Here is a 15,117-nt window from a genome sequence, read left to right as displayed (position 1 = left end):
TGCTTCTAGATATATCCACTTGGATTTTCACATTGGTCTTTTCATAAGACCAATGCAGGGATATGTGATAGTAACTCATTATCACATATCTCAGCCTCTGCTTCATCAAACATTTAGTCCTCCGACTTCCAGTCCTTCTTTCTCCTCTTTATTCCCCATTATATTTTTATCTAGACCATGTAACACACACATTAACATTATAATTTATTGGCACAATAAATATTCATTATTTCCCACAGTCTCCCTGTTTTAAGAATTCAATTAATTCAATAACTAGCTAGTTGGCCTGGCTTCCAGTTTCTTATGTGCCATCTTTAAGATACTAAATAGAAGCAGCCAAGGAGTGACACAGTGGCTTAAAGCACCTATCTCATGGGACTGGAGCAATAGCACATTGGGTAGGATGCTTGCCTTGCATGCGGCTGACCTGGTTTCGATTCCCTGCATCCCACATGGTCCCCCGAGCACTGCCAGGAATTATTCCTGAGTGCAGAGCCAGGAGTTAATCCCTGTGCATCACTGGGTGTGACCCAAAAAGAAAAAAGAAGCACCTATCTTGCAAATATATGGTCATGAATTCAAGTCCTGTATGTCTACGTGTTTTGAGCACCATCTAGAAGCTCTACTGTCTGCCATCCTCCAATTCTACAAGGAATTTTTGACTGTACTGTATGTAAATATGGTGCAACCCTCATCAAGCACCAAATCTAAAATTAAAGATGTGCCAGCACCATATTTTGTTTTGTTTTGTTAATTTTGGGGCAGCACCCAGTGATGCTCAGGTTACTCCTGGCTCTGCGTTCAGTAATCACTCCTTACAACGCTTGGGGAACCACATGGGATGCCAGGGATTGAACCCAGTTCAGCCTCATTCAAGGCAAGTGCTTTACACACTGTACTATCTCTCTGGTCAAGGGTATGCAAGCATTATGGCCAGGAAATGTGACCCCTAGCAAGCACATCTGTGAGTACTAATGTGACCACTGGTGAGCAACAAAACCATAACTTGTGTGCCTCAACTAAGAGCGTGACCCCTGACAAGCGTATGCACAAGCACCACAATCAAAGGAGAGCAAATCTTGATGAGCGTAGCTTGTGTAACCCCTGGTGATCAGCACAAATAGAAATGTGTGAGTGAGACTCAGAAATAAAGCTCCTAGAGGAGAGCAACATAGAACAGCATGCCACAGAGATACCTCCAGACCCCACGCCAGGCTGTCTTAACTGGGGGCAACTCAGAGGGGGCCAGATGAGTTTCCCTCCCCACCCCAACAGAGCCTAGGCAGCTGAAAACCTCTAGAACTCAATCACCGCCATGCTCATGGCCGCTCTCCACAGGGTGAGCTGAGCCTCATTCATGATATATCTGCAGAAAACCCCAGGTATGTGGGACCTGTGACTGAAATCTCCAACCTCACTCAGAGTGGGAATGAGCCTCCTCCTCCTATCTCCCAAGTTTAGTAGTAGGTTGGCAGTCACACCCACAAACTGCCCCTGGCATCATATAATCCTATCAATGGCCTCAACAATGAGTGAATCTGCTATATAATCATATTCTAAATTTTAGAATTTCTAGAGCATGCAGCCTCATTTGCAGTCACGCTACTCTCATACTCTACACCACTGATGTACCAAGAGTAGCACCCAACATTTGATAGGGGTTAAGTAACATATTAATAATCTCTTACACAAGGGTTTAATGGGTCCAGGATGAAATACAACAATCTTCACACACTTTCCTCTAAGGAAACCTTATTGGACCATTTTAGCATATTGTTCATAGCAAGCAATATGAAATTAATTGTTTTGATTCTGCTTTGAGGGGCACAGTTTGGGGTTTTAAGATGAAAACATTTGAAATATGGTGGTGGGAAGGTGCAATGGTGGTGGGATTGGTGTTTGAATATTAAATGTAATGAATTATTGTGAACAACTTTATAAAAATGAAATAATTTTAAAAAAAGAAGAAATGTGTGAGCATCACAAGCTGGCATGTGTGTAAGTATGGGCCACCCCAGTCATCACAACAATGATGAAGGGAAGACAGAATTTTCACAGTGGAGTACCAAATGGGATTGCAGTCACCTGAGAGCTTGATTAGTGCTGCAGGATCTACTTTCCAGGATGTCTAGGATGAGTTATGCACATGCCTGAAAAATTAATGCTAGCTGATAAGTTTAAGTTCCTTTCCACATGGACCCTTCCATGGGACTACCAGAATTTCACAAAATGGAGCAGCTTTCGTCAAAGCAATAACATTTAATGACTTTTGCCATATTCTGTTGGTCACATAGGCCAACCCTGATGCACTGTGGGAAGTATAAGGAGAATTTCAAGGGACCATCTTGAAGAGTGGCATCCACCTCCATATTTAAGCAATGACAGTATACTGATGACCTTCTGCCTCAAAACTAACTTAAATCTTCCCATTATTATTTTTTCTTTGATTTTTGGGCCATACCCATAGATGCTTAGGAGTTGCTTCTAGCTCTGCACACAGAAATCATTCCTGTGGGTGCTCCAAGGACCATAAGAAGCCAAAGATCAAACCCAAAGATCATGGGAAGCCAAAGATCAAACCCATATTGGCCATATGAAAGGCAAGCATCTTACCTGCTATACTCTCTCCACCTGTAGCACTGTCACACTGTCGTCCTGTTGTTCATCGATTTGCTCGAGTGGGCACCAGTAACGTCTCCATTGTGAGACTTGTTGTTACTGTTTTTGGCATGGGTAGCTTGCCAGGCTCTGCCGTGCAGGCAAGTTACTCTCAGTAGCTTGCCAGGCTCTCCGAGAGGGACAGAGGAATTGAACCTGGGTCGGCCACGTGCAAGGCAAATGCCCTACCTGCTGTGCTATCACTCCTGTCCACTCTCTCCACCTACCCCAATTATTTTCATAGTTTAGGACTTTATCATTGCTAGACACCTACATTGTCTAGCATAGGACATAGGAGCTAGTGTCCTACCCACTGTACTAGCTCTGGCTCCCTAATTCTATTTTCTTTCTCAGATTAAAAAAATAAATAAATAAAAGCCCTGCCTCCAAATCTTTCACTTGCCATTAAAGCAAATCTTTCTCTAAAGTGCAAGCTCTAATTTATTCATTCAGTATAGGGCTACAGTGCATATAGGCTGCTGGGCATTTTGCTAATGGGGAGGTGGGGGAAGGGCCTTAAAACATGGTCCGTAGATTCAAACTGCTTAGTCTCTGACTCCTGCGCTATTTCCCCGGTGCCAGGGCACAGGTTCATAATAGTGAAAAAAGCTTTCTGCAAAATCATACTTAGATTCTGCTTCACTTTAGATCAGGAGTGAAATCCGGGTGTTTTCGGTTGTGTTATAGTTTATTGTTTTTTGACCGAGTGCTATAATACTTTAGTATGCGCTTTACTTTTCATTTTTGTCTTTATTATGCTAGTATAGTGCTGTTTCTCTTATTAAACGCTGGTTGCAGACCACTATACTCATTTGTACTCCCATTCAATTCATGGCATGAGGTTCTCACTTCGAGACAGTCACCAACGAATGTTCCCTAATGAATGTAACTAACGAGGAAAGGTCACATAATTCTTCCTAAGGAGCCCTGCCCTTCCCGCCCCGCCCACTCCGCCCCGCCACGCCCCTCCACGCCACGCCCACTCCGCCACGCCCCCACCCCGAACCGCCGCCCGCAGCCTGCAGGGGGCGCTGTGGGTCGCGCAGGCGCGCGAGCGGAGAGCCGACGGTCCCTGCCTGTCTCTGCGCCTCCTTCCAGAAGAAGGGGGCGTCCTTCCCGCTTCGCCACTCCTGGGTCCCCAGAAAAGGCCGGGGGCCTAGCGGGAAGACAGGGAACAGCCCCCTGCAGCAGGCAGCGCCCAGAAGGGTGGGCTTTCGGCGAGCGCGGGGCCGCCTCAGGCAGGTGCGGCGTCCCCTCAGCCTCGCGCAGGCGGCCTGCTGGGGCGCGCGACCCTGGGGGGCGACGGCGAACTCGAAAATACTCGACTGACAAAAAAGAAAAAAAAAAGAGAAAGAAAGAAAATATTTGACAAAAAACAAACAAACAAACAAAAAAACGGGGCGATAGTATTGCGTGGAGGGCGTTTCCTTGCACGCGGCCGACCCGGGCTCGGTCCCCGGCGACCCCCTCCGGTCCCCCAGGAGTGATTCCTGAGTGCAGAGCCAGGGGTAACCCCTGAGCATCGCTGAGTGACCCAAAAAGGCAAAACAAAAAACCGGAAATATTCGACTGTCTACCCGTCAGATGCACTTTGTGAGGCCTGAGGCGGGAGGAGAAGGTTCTGGAAAAGAACGCCCAGGACCGGCTCGGGGTGTTTGTGGGCTCGAAGGGCACGGGGAAGGCGGGGACGGCGAGGCCGGGGGCAGGTCAGGAGGCGCGTGGGGCGCTTCGGGGCCGGCCTCGGCTTTCTCCTCACCCAGAGCCGGGGTGGGGGGGTGGGGAGAACGGTGTGAGTGGCTGTTCGTGGTTCAAGTGGTGAGTGTCGGGACCCGAGCGTTGCCTGTGTCTGTCCCTGTGACCTGCGTGGACCCTGGACCAGAGGGCCATATTCCCCTCCAACCCCCAGCGTCTCCAGCATATTCCTAGGGCCGCAGGTGAAAGTTGTGGAAACGGGAGGACCACTTTGACTAGGGGACCAGTCTGTAGGGTGGGGGGCGGGGCGGAGGGTTGGCGGTGGGCACGGAAGGAAACAAGGTGGGCCCCTGACCTACAGATGACCATAGAGTATTGCTGGTGGTGACCCCTCCTTCCCTACCTAGCCTGGATTACCAGGAGGTGTGCCCTAAAACAATGGTGCACACGAAGTGGAGCGTGTAGGGTGAGAAAATGTCAGCTCCTGTATGGTATTATGTCCAGGCAAATCAAGTCGCATTAATTGATCATATTTGAGGATATTAGAAAGAGTCTTGCCTCTTTATTTAAAATACAGTCCTTTATTTAAAATACAGGGTGGGAGGGGCTGGAGCAATAGCACAGCGGGTAGGGCGTTTGCCTTGCACGTGGCCGACCCGGGTTCGATTCCCAGCAACCCATATTGTCCCCTGAGCACTGCCAGGAGTAATTCCTGAGTGCAGAGCCAGGAGTAACCCCTGTGCATCGCCAGGTGTGACCCAAAAAGCAAAAAAAAAAAAAAATACAGGGTGGGGGTGGGCATAGAGATGGTCCAGGGTAAGGGACTTTCCTTGCAAATGGCAGACCCCTCTTTTGACCACGGACACTACATAAAGTCCCCTGGGCACTGTCAGGAGTGATCCCTGAGCACAAAGTCAAGTAGTACGCCCTGAGTACAGCCTGGTATACCTCCCTCCAAAAATAAGAACACTCCAAACTAAAATACAGTCTTGGAATTTCATGCAAGTGTGTAAGCTGAAACTAATCAAAAATGATGGAAGAAACATTCTGACTTCTCAACATTGTAAAGAGGTTAAAATCTCTTACAGTTGAAAAGGAAAGAAATGAAAATAGTTTTTGTCTATTTAAAACATTATAAACATGGGGGCCGGAGCGATAGCACAGCGGGTAGGGCGTTTGCCTTGCACGCGGCCGACCGGGGTTCGATCTCAGGCATCCCATATGGTCCTCCAAGCACCGCCAGGAGTAATTCCTCAGTGCAAAGCCAGGAGTAACCCCTGTGCATTGCTGGGTGTGACCCAAAAAAAGCAAAAAAAAAAAAAAAACATTATAAACATTGAGAATTGAAGTGTCTTAGAGAGTATTTTGCACAGTGCTTGGCTTGTCTTTTCCTAACTTAATGATTGAGTAATTATCCTTTCAATGTCTTAGTAAATCGTTATACTCCCTTGTAAATTTGGGTTAGCATCTGTGCTTTCAATTTTGTAAAATATCGCCAGGAATTTCTTTAATTATGATTTTTTTTGGCTAAGTCTACTTTTTCCTGTCATTTTATGTCACAGTCAACTTTACTCGATATGTTGAAACGTTTTACCTTACCTAAGTTCGTCTAGCTGTTTGAGTCTATCAAATTATGTCATTGTCAGTATTCTTACAGCTTTTTCTTTTATAATTCCTTTCATGTTCTACTCAAATTTCACTTTCAGCAGTATCACTTGTCCATTCTTTACTACCTTTTATCTGTTAGCTAATTCCCTCTTCTGATTGTCTTGTTTTGTAAAATGTCACATGTTTATCATTACGGAAGGGCAAAATACTACACATTTTGCTGGGTTTTGCTTAAAATAAATAAGGGATATACATTAACCAGTCACTGATAAACTTTGAAAGAAGTGACAAAATTATTCACAGATTGTGATGTGCATCTGGTATTTATGAAGTGATTTGCAGGCTACAGAGCTAGCTGTGATTTCTATTTTACATAATTACTCAGGATTCCAAAGCAACTGAAATTTGAACTGTGTTGTTGGATAAATAGTGTCAATTTACTAAATCAGTAACTGAGATGTGTATATATTAGAGCCATGTATATATTAGAACCATTAGAGTATAGAGAATTGCCTATACTCTAAAAAGGCAAAAGTTCAAAATTTGAAGAAAAATGGACAGGGAGAGTAAAAATTCACTCTTCAATACATAAAGCCTCTGAATGTCTGTTTATCTTCATGAATCTATCTCTATGTCCACCTCACTTTCAGCATCTCTTTGGTCCCATGCATTTACTTTTAAAGTAAGTTTAGAAGATACTTATGATAGGTGTTTTCTTGGTAAGTCATTGATTTAGATTTGGGATTTCTGGTTATTTTCAACAGGGTAGTGACTCATCCATTTGTTTAGGTATACCCAGCATATAAATAGTGCTAAATTTTTTTAATATTAATAAACATGCTATACAAAAAGAAAAGTTTAAAGGGGAATAACTACACATTCATTTTTGAGAAACATATTTGTTTTGACATGTATACTCATGTCATTTTTAAAAATGTTTAAAGATTCTAAGTTCTAAAACTTTTTAAAAAATTACTACAATATCTCTATTGAATACACGGGAAATCAAAGAAACTTTTGTTTTATTATAGTGCCAGTGATAAAACCTAGAGCCTCACATATGCGAAGCAAGTGCTCTACTACTGAGCTACATCCTTAACCTCTTTCCCTGTAGTCTTAAAAAATATATATTTCTATTATCTAAAATGGGGTTGTGTGTGTGTGTTTTCTTTTTTGGTCACACCCAACATTGCTCAGGGGTTACTCCTGGCTCTGCACTCAGAAATTACTTCTGGCGGTGCTCGGAGGATCATATGGGATGCTGGGAATCAAACTCGGGTTGGCCACTTGCAAGGCAAATGCCCTACCGGCTATGCTATCACTCCAGCCCCTAAAATGGGTTTTCTTTACCGAAGTATTGAGGTTAGTTCAGGGCTGCTTCCCTGTTCTGATAATTTAACTTTGGGACATTAAGACACAAGCTGGAGGAGATGATTGTGTAGAAGGTATTCCTCTATTTATATACCTCCTAGCCTACAAAAAAATGTTTTTGCATATTGATTTTTATTGCCTACCACTTTGCTGGGTGATTTTAATGGAGTTTGGGGTATTTTACAGATATATTATCATGTAACCCACAAACTATAGTTTTAATATCTTTCCAATTTGAACTTCTTTTTCTTGCATAATTCCTTTGCTTAGACTTCCAGTTTTCTTGAATTCAGACCATAGCACTAGAGTTCTGTGGAGGATGTAGGGGACACACAGGAGTGGAGGGGATCTAATAGACCGTGATGGAGAGTTACAGCATTTTAATAATGGGCATGGTGTGACAACTCACTTCTTTTTCTTTTTTGGGGTCATACCCGGTGATGCACAGGGGTTAGTCCTGGCTCTGCACTCAGGAATTACCCCTGCCGGTGCTCGAGGGACCATATAAGATGCTGGCAATCAAACCCATGCAAGACAAACGCCCTACCTGCTGTGTTATTGCTCCAGCCACTGACAACTCACTTTTTTTTTTTGCTTTTTGGGTCACACCCGGCGATGCACAGGGGTTTCTCCTGGCTCTGCTCTCAGGAATCACCCCTGGCGGCGCTCAGGGGACCATATGGGATGCTGGGAACCCAGGTCAGGGCATAAAAGGCAAAAGCCCTACACGCTGTGCTATTGCTCCAGCCCTTAAAGTCCTCTTTCTTCTTTTTTGGGGGGGTCACACCCTGCGTTGCACAGGGGTTACTCCTGGCTCATGCACTTGGGAATCACTCCTAGCAGTGCTCGGGGGACCATATGGGATGCTGGGAATGGAACCCGGGTCAGCTGCATGAAAGGCAAACGCCCTACCCACTCTGCTATCGTTCCATCCCCCCGACAACTCACTTTTAAAGAGACCTGAAAAAGCACTCCTGAAATGTGCATACAATGATATAAACCAATGTTAACTCCGCATAAATAATCACATAAATAGATGATAAATATATAAATTAAGTTTTCAGTTATTGGCATTGAGTGTCTGATGAAAATTAATTGGAATTGTCTAGCCATGTAGTTAACTCTAAAAATGTATTACATGACAAATTAATTGGGTTTCTTTTTTTGTTTGTTTTGTTTCGGGGCCACAACCAGGGGTTCTCGGTACTTCTGGCTCTGCACTCAGGGATGACTCCTCATGGGGCTCAGGGGACCATATGGGGTGCTGGGGATTGAATCCAGGTTAGCCACATGTAAGACAAGCACCCTACCCTTTGTACTCTCCAGAGGGCAAATTATTTTTTTTTTCAAAATCTGTACAATGTTGTGATTTTATTTTCTGGGTTTGGGGAAGATTAAGGGGGTCACACCCAGCAGTACTCAGGGATTACTCCTGGCTCTGCATTCAGGAATTATTGTTGGCAGTGCTCAGGGGACCATATGGGATGTCAGGGATCGAACTCAGGTTGACTGCATGCAAGGCAAATGCCCTACCCACCATACTATCACTCTGGCCCCAATGTTATGGTTTTTAATTTTTCTTTGTTATTTAGTTTTGAGGGGAACTTCTCGAACATATTGACACAAAGGGATATCCTTGTATACCCCTTTCTATGTCTGATCATTTAATAATGCTGTCCTCTTCTCATTTCCAATAATAGTTTTATGTTTTATTCACTCTTCTCTGCTAATCTGAACCCTGGGGATAAATGTAAGTAACCAGTAAAGGAGGGTATCAGGAGCAGAGAAAAAAGCATGAGCAATTTCACTGGAGGGAATGGTATATTTAATATATTTCAGGGAAATTTTTGCCGTGAAGAATAGCCTGTAGTATGGTTAAGGTTAAAAGTTTTATGCTTAAAGAAAGTATAAATTTATAAGTGATGGATAGTCAGGAGGAAAACATAGTTATATTTTCTTTTTTTTTTCTTTCTTTCTTTTTTAAAAAAATTTCTCTTGTTGGGGCCGGAGCGATAGCACGGCGGGTAGGGTGTTTGCCTTTTCTCGCGGCCAACCCGGGTTCGATCCCCAGCATCCCATATGGTCCCCCAAGCACTGCCAGGAATAATTCCTGAGTGCAAAGCCAAGAGTAACCCCCGAGCATCGCTGGGTGTGACCCAAAAAGAAAAAAAAATTTTTTTGTCAAATTAACTAACTCTAAGCACTTATAGAGTTGATTAAAAATTCTCCACCCATCAAAGCCTCATAATATAGCAGAAGGTACAGTTTTAGAAACAAACTATAATACAGTACCGAAATGTCAATAAAATAGCAATATTTAGGGGCCGGAGAGATAGTACAGCAAGTAGGGCACTTATAGACAAACCTGGTTTGATCCCCAGCGTCCTATATGGTCCCCTAAACATGGTCAAGAGTAATTCCTGAGTGCAGAGCCAGGAATAAACCCTGAGCATTACCAGGTGTGACCCCCAAACAACAACCCAGAAAAAGCAAAGTTTATTAGAAAAGATAACTTACTATAAGACTGAAGTATGGCTTTTGTGTAACTTTTTAATTAGACCCACCAAGCCTCCTCTCTAAGCATGCTGTCTTATAGTACAAGCAAATATCTAGATCCCTTGAAAACTGGTCGCACTTAATAGCGTAGACAAGCTTAAATTAGTATTCAGTTCAATTCCTTTCTGTAATTAGTCCCTTATACTTATGGTCACTGCTTCAACAGATGGTATAATTCAGCCTTACAAAAGCCAGTGATTTCTCTTCTCTACCTTCCAGGTGCAGTTCTACCTCTGGTCTGGCTGCCATGTATCCTGGGCGAACTACTGGTAAAGAGCCCTCTATTGCTATGCAGATTCACCAGCAACCTCCAAGGATTCTCATTATCCATATCACCCTACCATCCTGGGCTGATATCTGTTCCAACCTCTGTGAGGCTCTGCAGAACTTTTTTTCTCTAGCTTGCAACTTGATGGGACCCAGTCGCATGTCTCTCTTCAGCTTATACCTGGTACAAAACCAGCATGAATGCATCCTGCCCTTTGTGGTGAGTATATTTGTTCACTTATCCTGGGAGCAGCTATGAGATTTCTAGAGCAGAGATCTTACTTACTGTTAATATATCCTTAAGAGGGATTGAAGAGATAGCTAAAAAAAACTAAGTACATGCTTTGTACATGGGAGACCTAAGTTAAGTCCCCAACACTGTGCAGTCCCCTAAGCACTGCCAGGACCAATCTCCAAACACTTAGTCAGGAATAGCCCCAGAGTACAAATAGGTGTGGCTCAAGAACCAAATAAATATATATATATGTGCATATATGTAAATACATATTTATATATCCTTAAGGAATAGAATAAGATATTATCATCTGTGTGAAAATTAAGAGAATTTATTGCCTGCACGCTTATCTTAATGAAATGATTGAAATTAAGTTATTGAGTCATAATTGAGTCATAATGTAAATTATGAAAAAATAGAGATTATGTTGAGTTTCCTAAATTATGTTTGCTAGTTGAAAAAACATCTGATATGGTTGTTAATGTATAAAGATGAAATATTCAAAATAATTATATTCTAAACACAGGTAAGTAAATAGACTTACCTTGAATTTTCTATAGTTTATTCAAGAAGGTAAGATATTTACACCAATAAACTAATAAGTATGTATGTATAAAATATGTATATATAAAATGGGGGAAATTCCAAGTAATCTAACATCACACAACTAACAAGTTAGTCAACAAGATTATGAGATACAGGATCAGTATACACAGATCATTTGTTTTTCTATACATTAGCAATAAACAGGTGAAACTGAAAACTACATTTCCATTAAGTCAAGGGGCTGAAGCAGTAGTACAGCGGGTAGGGCATTTGCCCTTCACACAACCAACCCGGGTTTGATTTCCAGCATCCCAGATGGTCCCCCGAGCACTGCCAGGAGTAACTCCCTGTGCATCGCTAGGTGTGACCCAAAAATCAAAAAAAGAAAAATAATAAGTTCAGTAAAGTTAGATTCTTAGGTATCAATATAATAAAACACCCTGAAGACTACAAAATTCTGAGATAAATCAAAGAAAATTAAATAAATGGAAAGCTATATCATGTCTATTATTTAGAAGGCTTAACATGGTAAATAGTTTTCTTCCATCTGCTATATAGATTTAATGCAATTATTACTAAAAATCCTAGCAAGATTTTTCTCAAAGAAGATGAGTTTATTCTATAATTTATATGGAAAGGCAAATAAACAGGAATGGCTAAAACAATGTTGTTTGCTTTTTGTTTTGGTGCTCAAGGGCTATTGTTGGCTAGTGTCTGGGATGAGACCTAGGCATCCTGTGTGCAGAACATATGCTCAAACTATCTCTCTAGGCCTACACTTTTGGGGGGGGGCTGGGAGGGAAATAATAATAAATTAGAAGGAATTATTCCTCTTATTCTATAGTTATAGTAATTGATGTTATGTAGTTTTGATGGAAGAATAGGCATATAACACAAAGGAATATGATGGATAATACAAAAGTAAATTCAAAGAAGTCTGTTGAACTAATTTTCTATAAGATGCAAAAGTAGTTCAATACAGGAATGATAGCTCAACAAGTGGTGAGTAGAACCCTTTTTTTAAAAAAAAAAGTGTTAATCTCAACTTCTCACCTTACTCAAAAGTTATTTCAAAATTCACAATATATTTAACTACAACTTTTAGAAGTGGGGTTGGAGAGATAGTACTGTGGGTAAGGCACTTGCCTTGCACATGATCCCCCTGGTTTTGATCCCCAGTATTCCATATGGCCCCTGGAGCACTGCCAGGAATAAGTTCTAAGCATTGCTAGGAATGCTCCCCCCAATCAAAAACTTTTTAGAAGAAATTATAGGGGGAAATCTTCAGGACCAGAACCAGAATTAGGTGAAGAATTCTTAGACATAACACCAAAATCCATGAGATAAAATGATAAGCAGGGCTTCAACAAAATTTTAAACTTTTTTTCTGAAAAAGACCCTGACAAGGGGATTTTTTAAGGTTTCATATGGAAAAGATATATTTTCAAAGCACATGTAATAAAGGGTTCAAATATAAAACATATGAGAAAGTCTAAAAATTGTAGCATAGGGGCTGGAGCAATAGCACAGCGGGTAGGGTGTTTGCCTTGCACATGGCCGACCCGGGTTTGATTCCCAGCACCCCATATGGTCCCCGAGCACCTTCAGGGGTAATTCTTGAGTGCAGAGCCAGGAGTAACCCCTAAGCATTGCTGGGTGTGACCCAAAAAGAAAAAAAAACCAAACAAAATAAATAAAAATTGTAGCATTAAGAAGACAAGGCACATGAAGAGGAATCCCTGAAGAGAATATATAGATAGCAAGTAAATGCATGGAAAAATGTCAATTCTTAGGGAAATGTCAATCAAGACTATGATTTAAAGGTAACTCGGCACATCTTTTATGACATCTAAGATAAAAAGTAGTAATAATACCAAATGCTGGCAAGGATGCAGAGAAATTGTTTCTCTAAGTCATTGCTACTAGAAATGTGAATCATCATAGACATTCTAGAAATAGTTTGTGACTTTCTTTAAAACCTAAATATATGCTTACCATATGACACAGAAATTGCACTTACGGAAATTTACCCCACATAAGTCAAAATTTGCATCTATACCAACACTCAAAATATTAACAAGTTTTATTTATAACAGCCTGTATTTGAGACAACTTAGATGTTCTTCAGTGGAATAGGATTAAACTGGTATAGCCAAACCACAGAACGCTAATAGCAATTAAAGGATTATCATATTGTCAAACACAGCAACTTGAGTAGGTTGCAAAAACATTATACTGAGTGGAGAAAAGGTAACCTCATATAGTCATGCACAATGGTTCTACTTATATAATATTCTCAAAATGACAACATCAGGGCTGGATAGATTGTACCAGAAAAAGGCACTTGACTTGCATGCAGCCAATCCATATTTATTCCTCTATACCACATATGGTCCCCCAATCTCTGCCAGTAATCGTCCCTAAGTACAGAATCAGGACAGCTGGATTTGGCTCAAAAATCAAAAAAAGGAATTTTCAAAATGATGAAATGGTAGAGAAAAGAATAACAATTAGTGGCTGCCAAAGTTATTGGTGGTAGGAGTTGAAGTTACTATAAAGGAGTAGTAGCCCCAGGGAGTATAATAGAATAATTCTATATGTTGGTTAAGACTGTTGGTTACATTAATGTTGGTTACATTAATCTACAAATATAATAATAATAACATGACATAGAACTCTATTCATACATTGTTACCAAGGTCAGCTTCTTGGTTTTAAGACAAATAGTTTCAGATATAAACATTGGAAAAAACTGGTTTAATTGTACATGGAACCTTTCCACAATTTTCACTGCTTTTCACTGAATCTTATAATTTTTTTAAAGTGATCTCAAAGGGAAATTTATAGAGATTCAGAGTAGGAGACTTTTGGAGAGGTGAGCTTATGTTCAAAGGTAAAACGATTTCCCCCTCTGACTATATTACTAGCCTCTGCTACTTCTTAACATATTTAGCCCTGTGAATTCTTTGATCTTTTGATCACTCCACTTGGAATCACAGACAATTCTAGACTAAAAGACACTCTAACTTAGAAAAGGTTTTTCTTTTCAAAAGAACAGTAAGATCAACCCTGGTTAAAAACTCAAGAAAATCACTGCAATAATACTGTTACCTATTATATAAGAAATTTAGTCATTGCTTGAGGAAAAACGTTATCTTAAATCCATTGCCTCTGACCTATATAAGTATTACAATTAGCTCATAATACAAATAAAGAAAAATTATAAGAAATCTTGCCTAAGATAAGCATCTCAATGTATCTCCTCATATTTAATTTCTAAGTATAATCAAATAATCCTGAGTTTTTATAAATAATCATAATAGAGGATTGATAATTAAAATATTAGGATTCCCTTTTTATCTATAGTGCCCTTAATAAATCTGACCAAAATAATTCATCTCTCAAAACATAGTTTGAGAAAAATTCTTACTTCTCTGAAGATATTACTAATTCTTTTACTTTTTTCGTAAGAAGAAAGTTACTGAATTCATACAAGTAAGTTATATAATTTAAATCTCATAGTAGATTAGGGCCATCAGTGCTCTATTTTGGCCAAAGCATTTATTTCCTCATCCTCAATAGCTGATGAGGAATCATTTTAAATTGGTGGATATGAGCAATATTACATTAAACAGGGTAAAGGTAAACTTCAATAAAGTTAATAAAATGAACTATAATTGAATTCTGCAAGGGATGGAGGGGAAGAGTAAAGGAAGGACATATATAAATGTTTTCATTATTCATTGTGGAGATGTTTGCCATTAATGGATACTGCTAAAGATATAATGGAATTATATAAACATGGATTTTAAAGATAAACACTCAGGCTCAGAGAGATAGTACAAGGGTAAGGCACCTGATTTGTAGGCAGCCAACCTCAGTTCCATCCCTGGCACCACATGGTTCCCCAAGCTCCACTGGAAGTGATTCCTGGGCACAATGATCCAGGAATAGCCCCTGAGCACCTCTGGATCTGGCCCAACTGCCGCCAAAGAGTAAATACCATTACAAGCCATTTTAATTATGACAATGAAAATAGAGAGAACAATGATTACATTGTATAGTGAATTTTTAGGAACTAAGAAAACAATTTATCTTTAAAATAATATAGCTAAAAGCAATCATCTATCATATTGAATAAATAGAAGTGTACAAAGTTCAACTATTAAAATACTTTCAAACAT

The 15,117-nt window shown here is 40.7% G+C and overlaps 1 protein-coding gene and 1 non-coding gene across 2 annotated transcripts in view; both read left to right on the top strand.

Moving 5' to 3' along the window:
* The first annotated feature begins 7,305 nt into the window (after positions 1 to 7,305).
* LOC129400669 (small nucleolar RNA SNORA36 family) lies at positions 7,306 to 7,439 on the top strand. The gene has a single exon (XR_008627858.1). It is a non-coding gene; the product is annotated as a small nucleolar RNA SNORA36 family (small nucleolar RNA).
* A 2,693-nt stretch (positions 7,440 to 10,132) lies between these two features.
* Positions 10,133 to 15,117, top strand: part of M1AP (meiosis 1 associated protein) — a 72,517-nt gene continuing 67,532 nt past the window's right edge. The window contains exon 1 of the mRNA XM_004612059.2: positions 10,133 to 10,372. Within this exon, the coding sequence (XP_004612116.2) occupies positions 10,133 to 10,372 (240 nt within the window). The remainder of the gene's footprint in view (positions 10,373 to 15,117) is intronic.

This window comes from Sorex araneus, chromosome X, assembly GCF_027595985.1.
Source record: "Sorex araneus isolate mSorAra2 chromosome X, mSorAra2.pri, whole genome shotgun sequence".
NCBI lineage: Eukaryota > Metazoa > Chordata > Mammalia > Eulipotyphla > Soricidae > Sorex > Sorex araneus.
The sequence above is the reverse complement of the archived record's forward strand: the minus strand, read 5'-3'. Positions and strand labels throughout refer to the sequence as shown.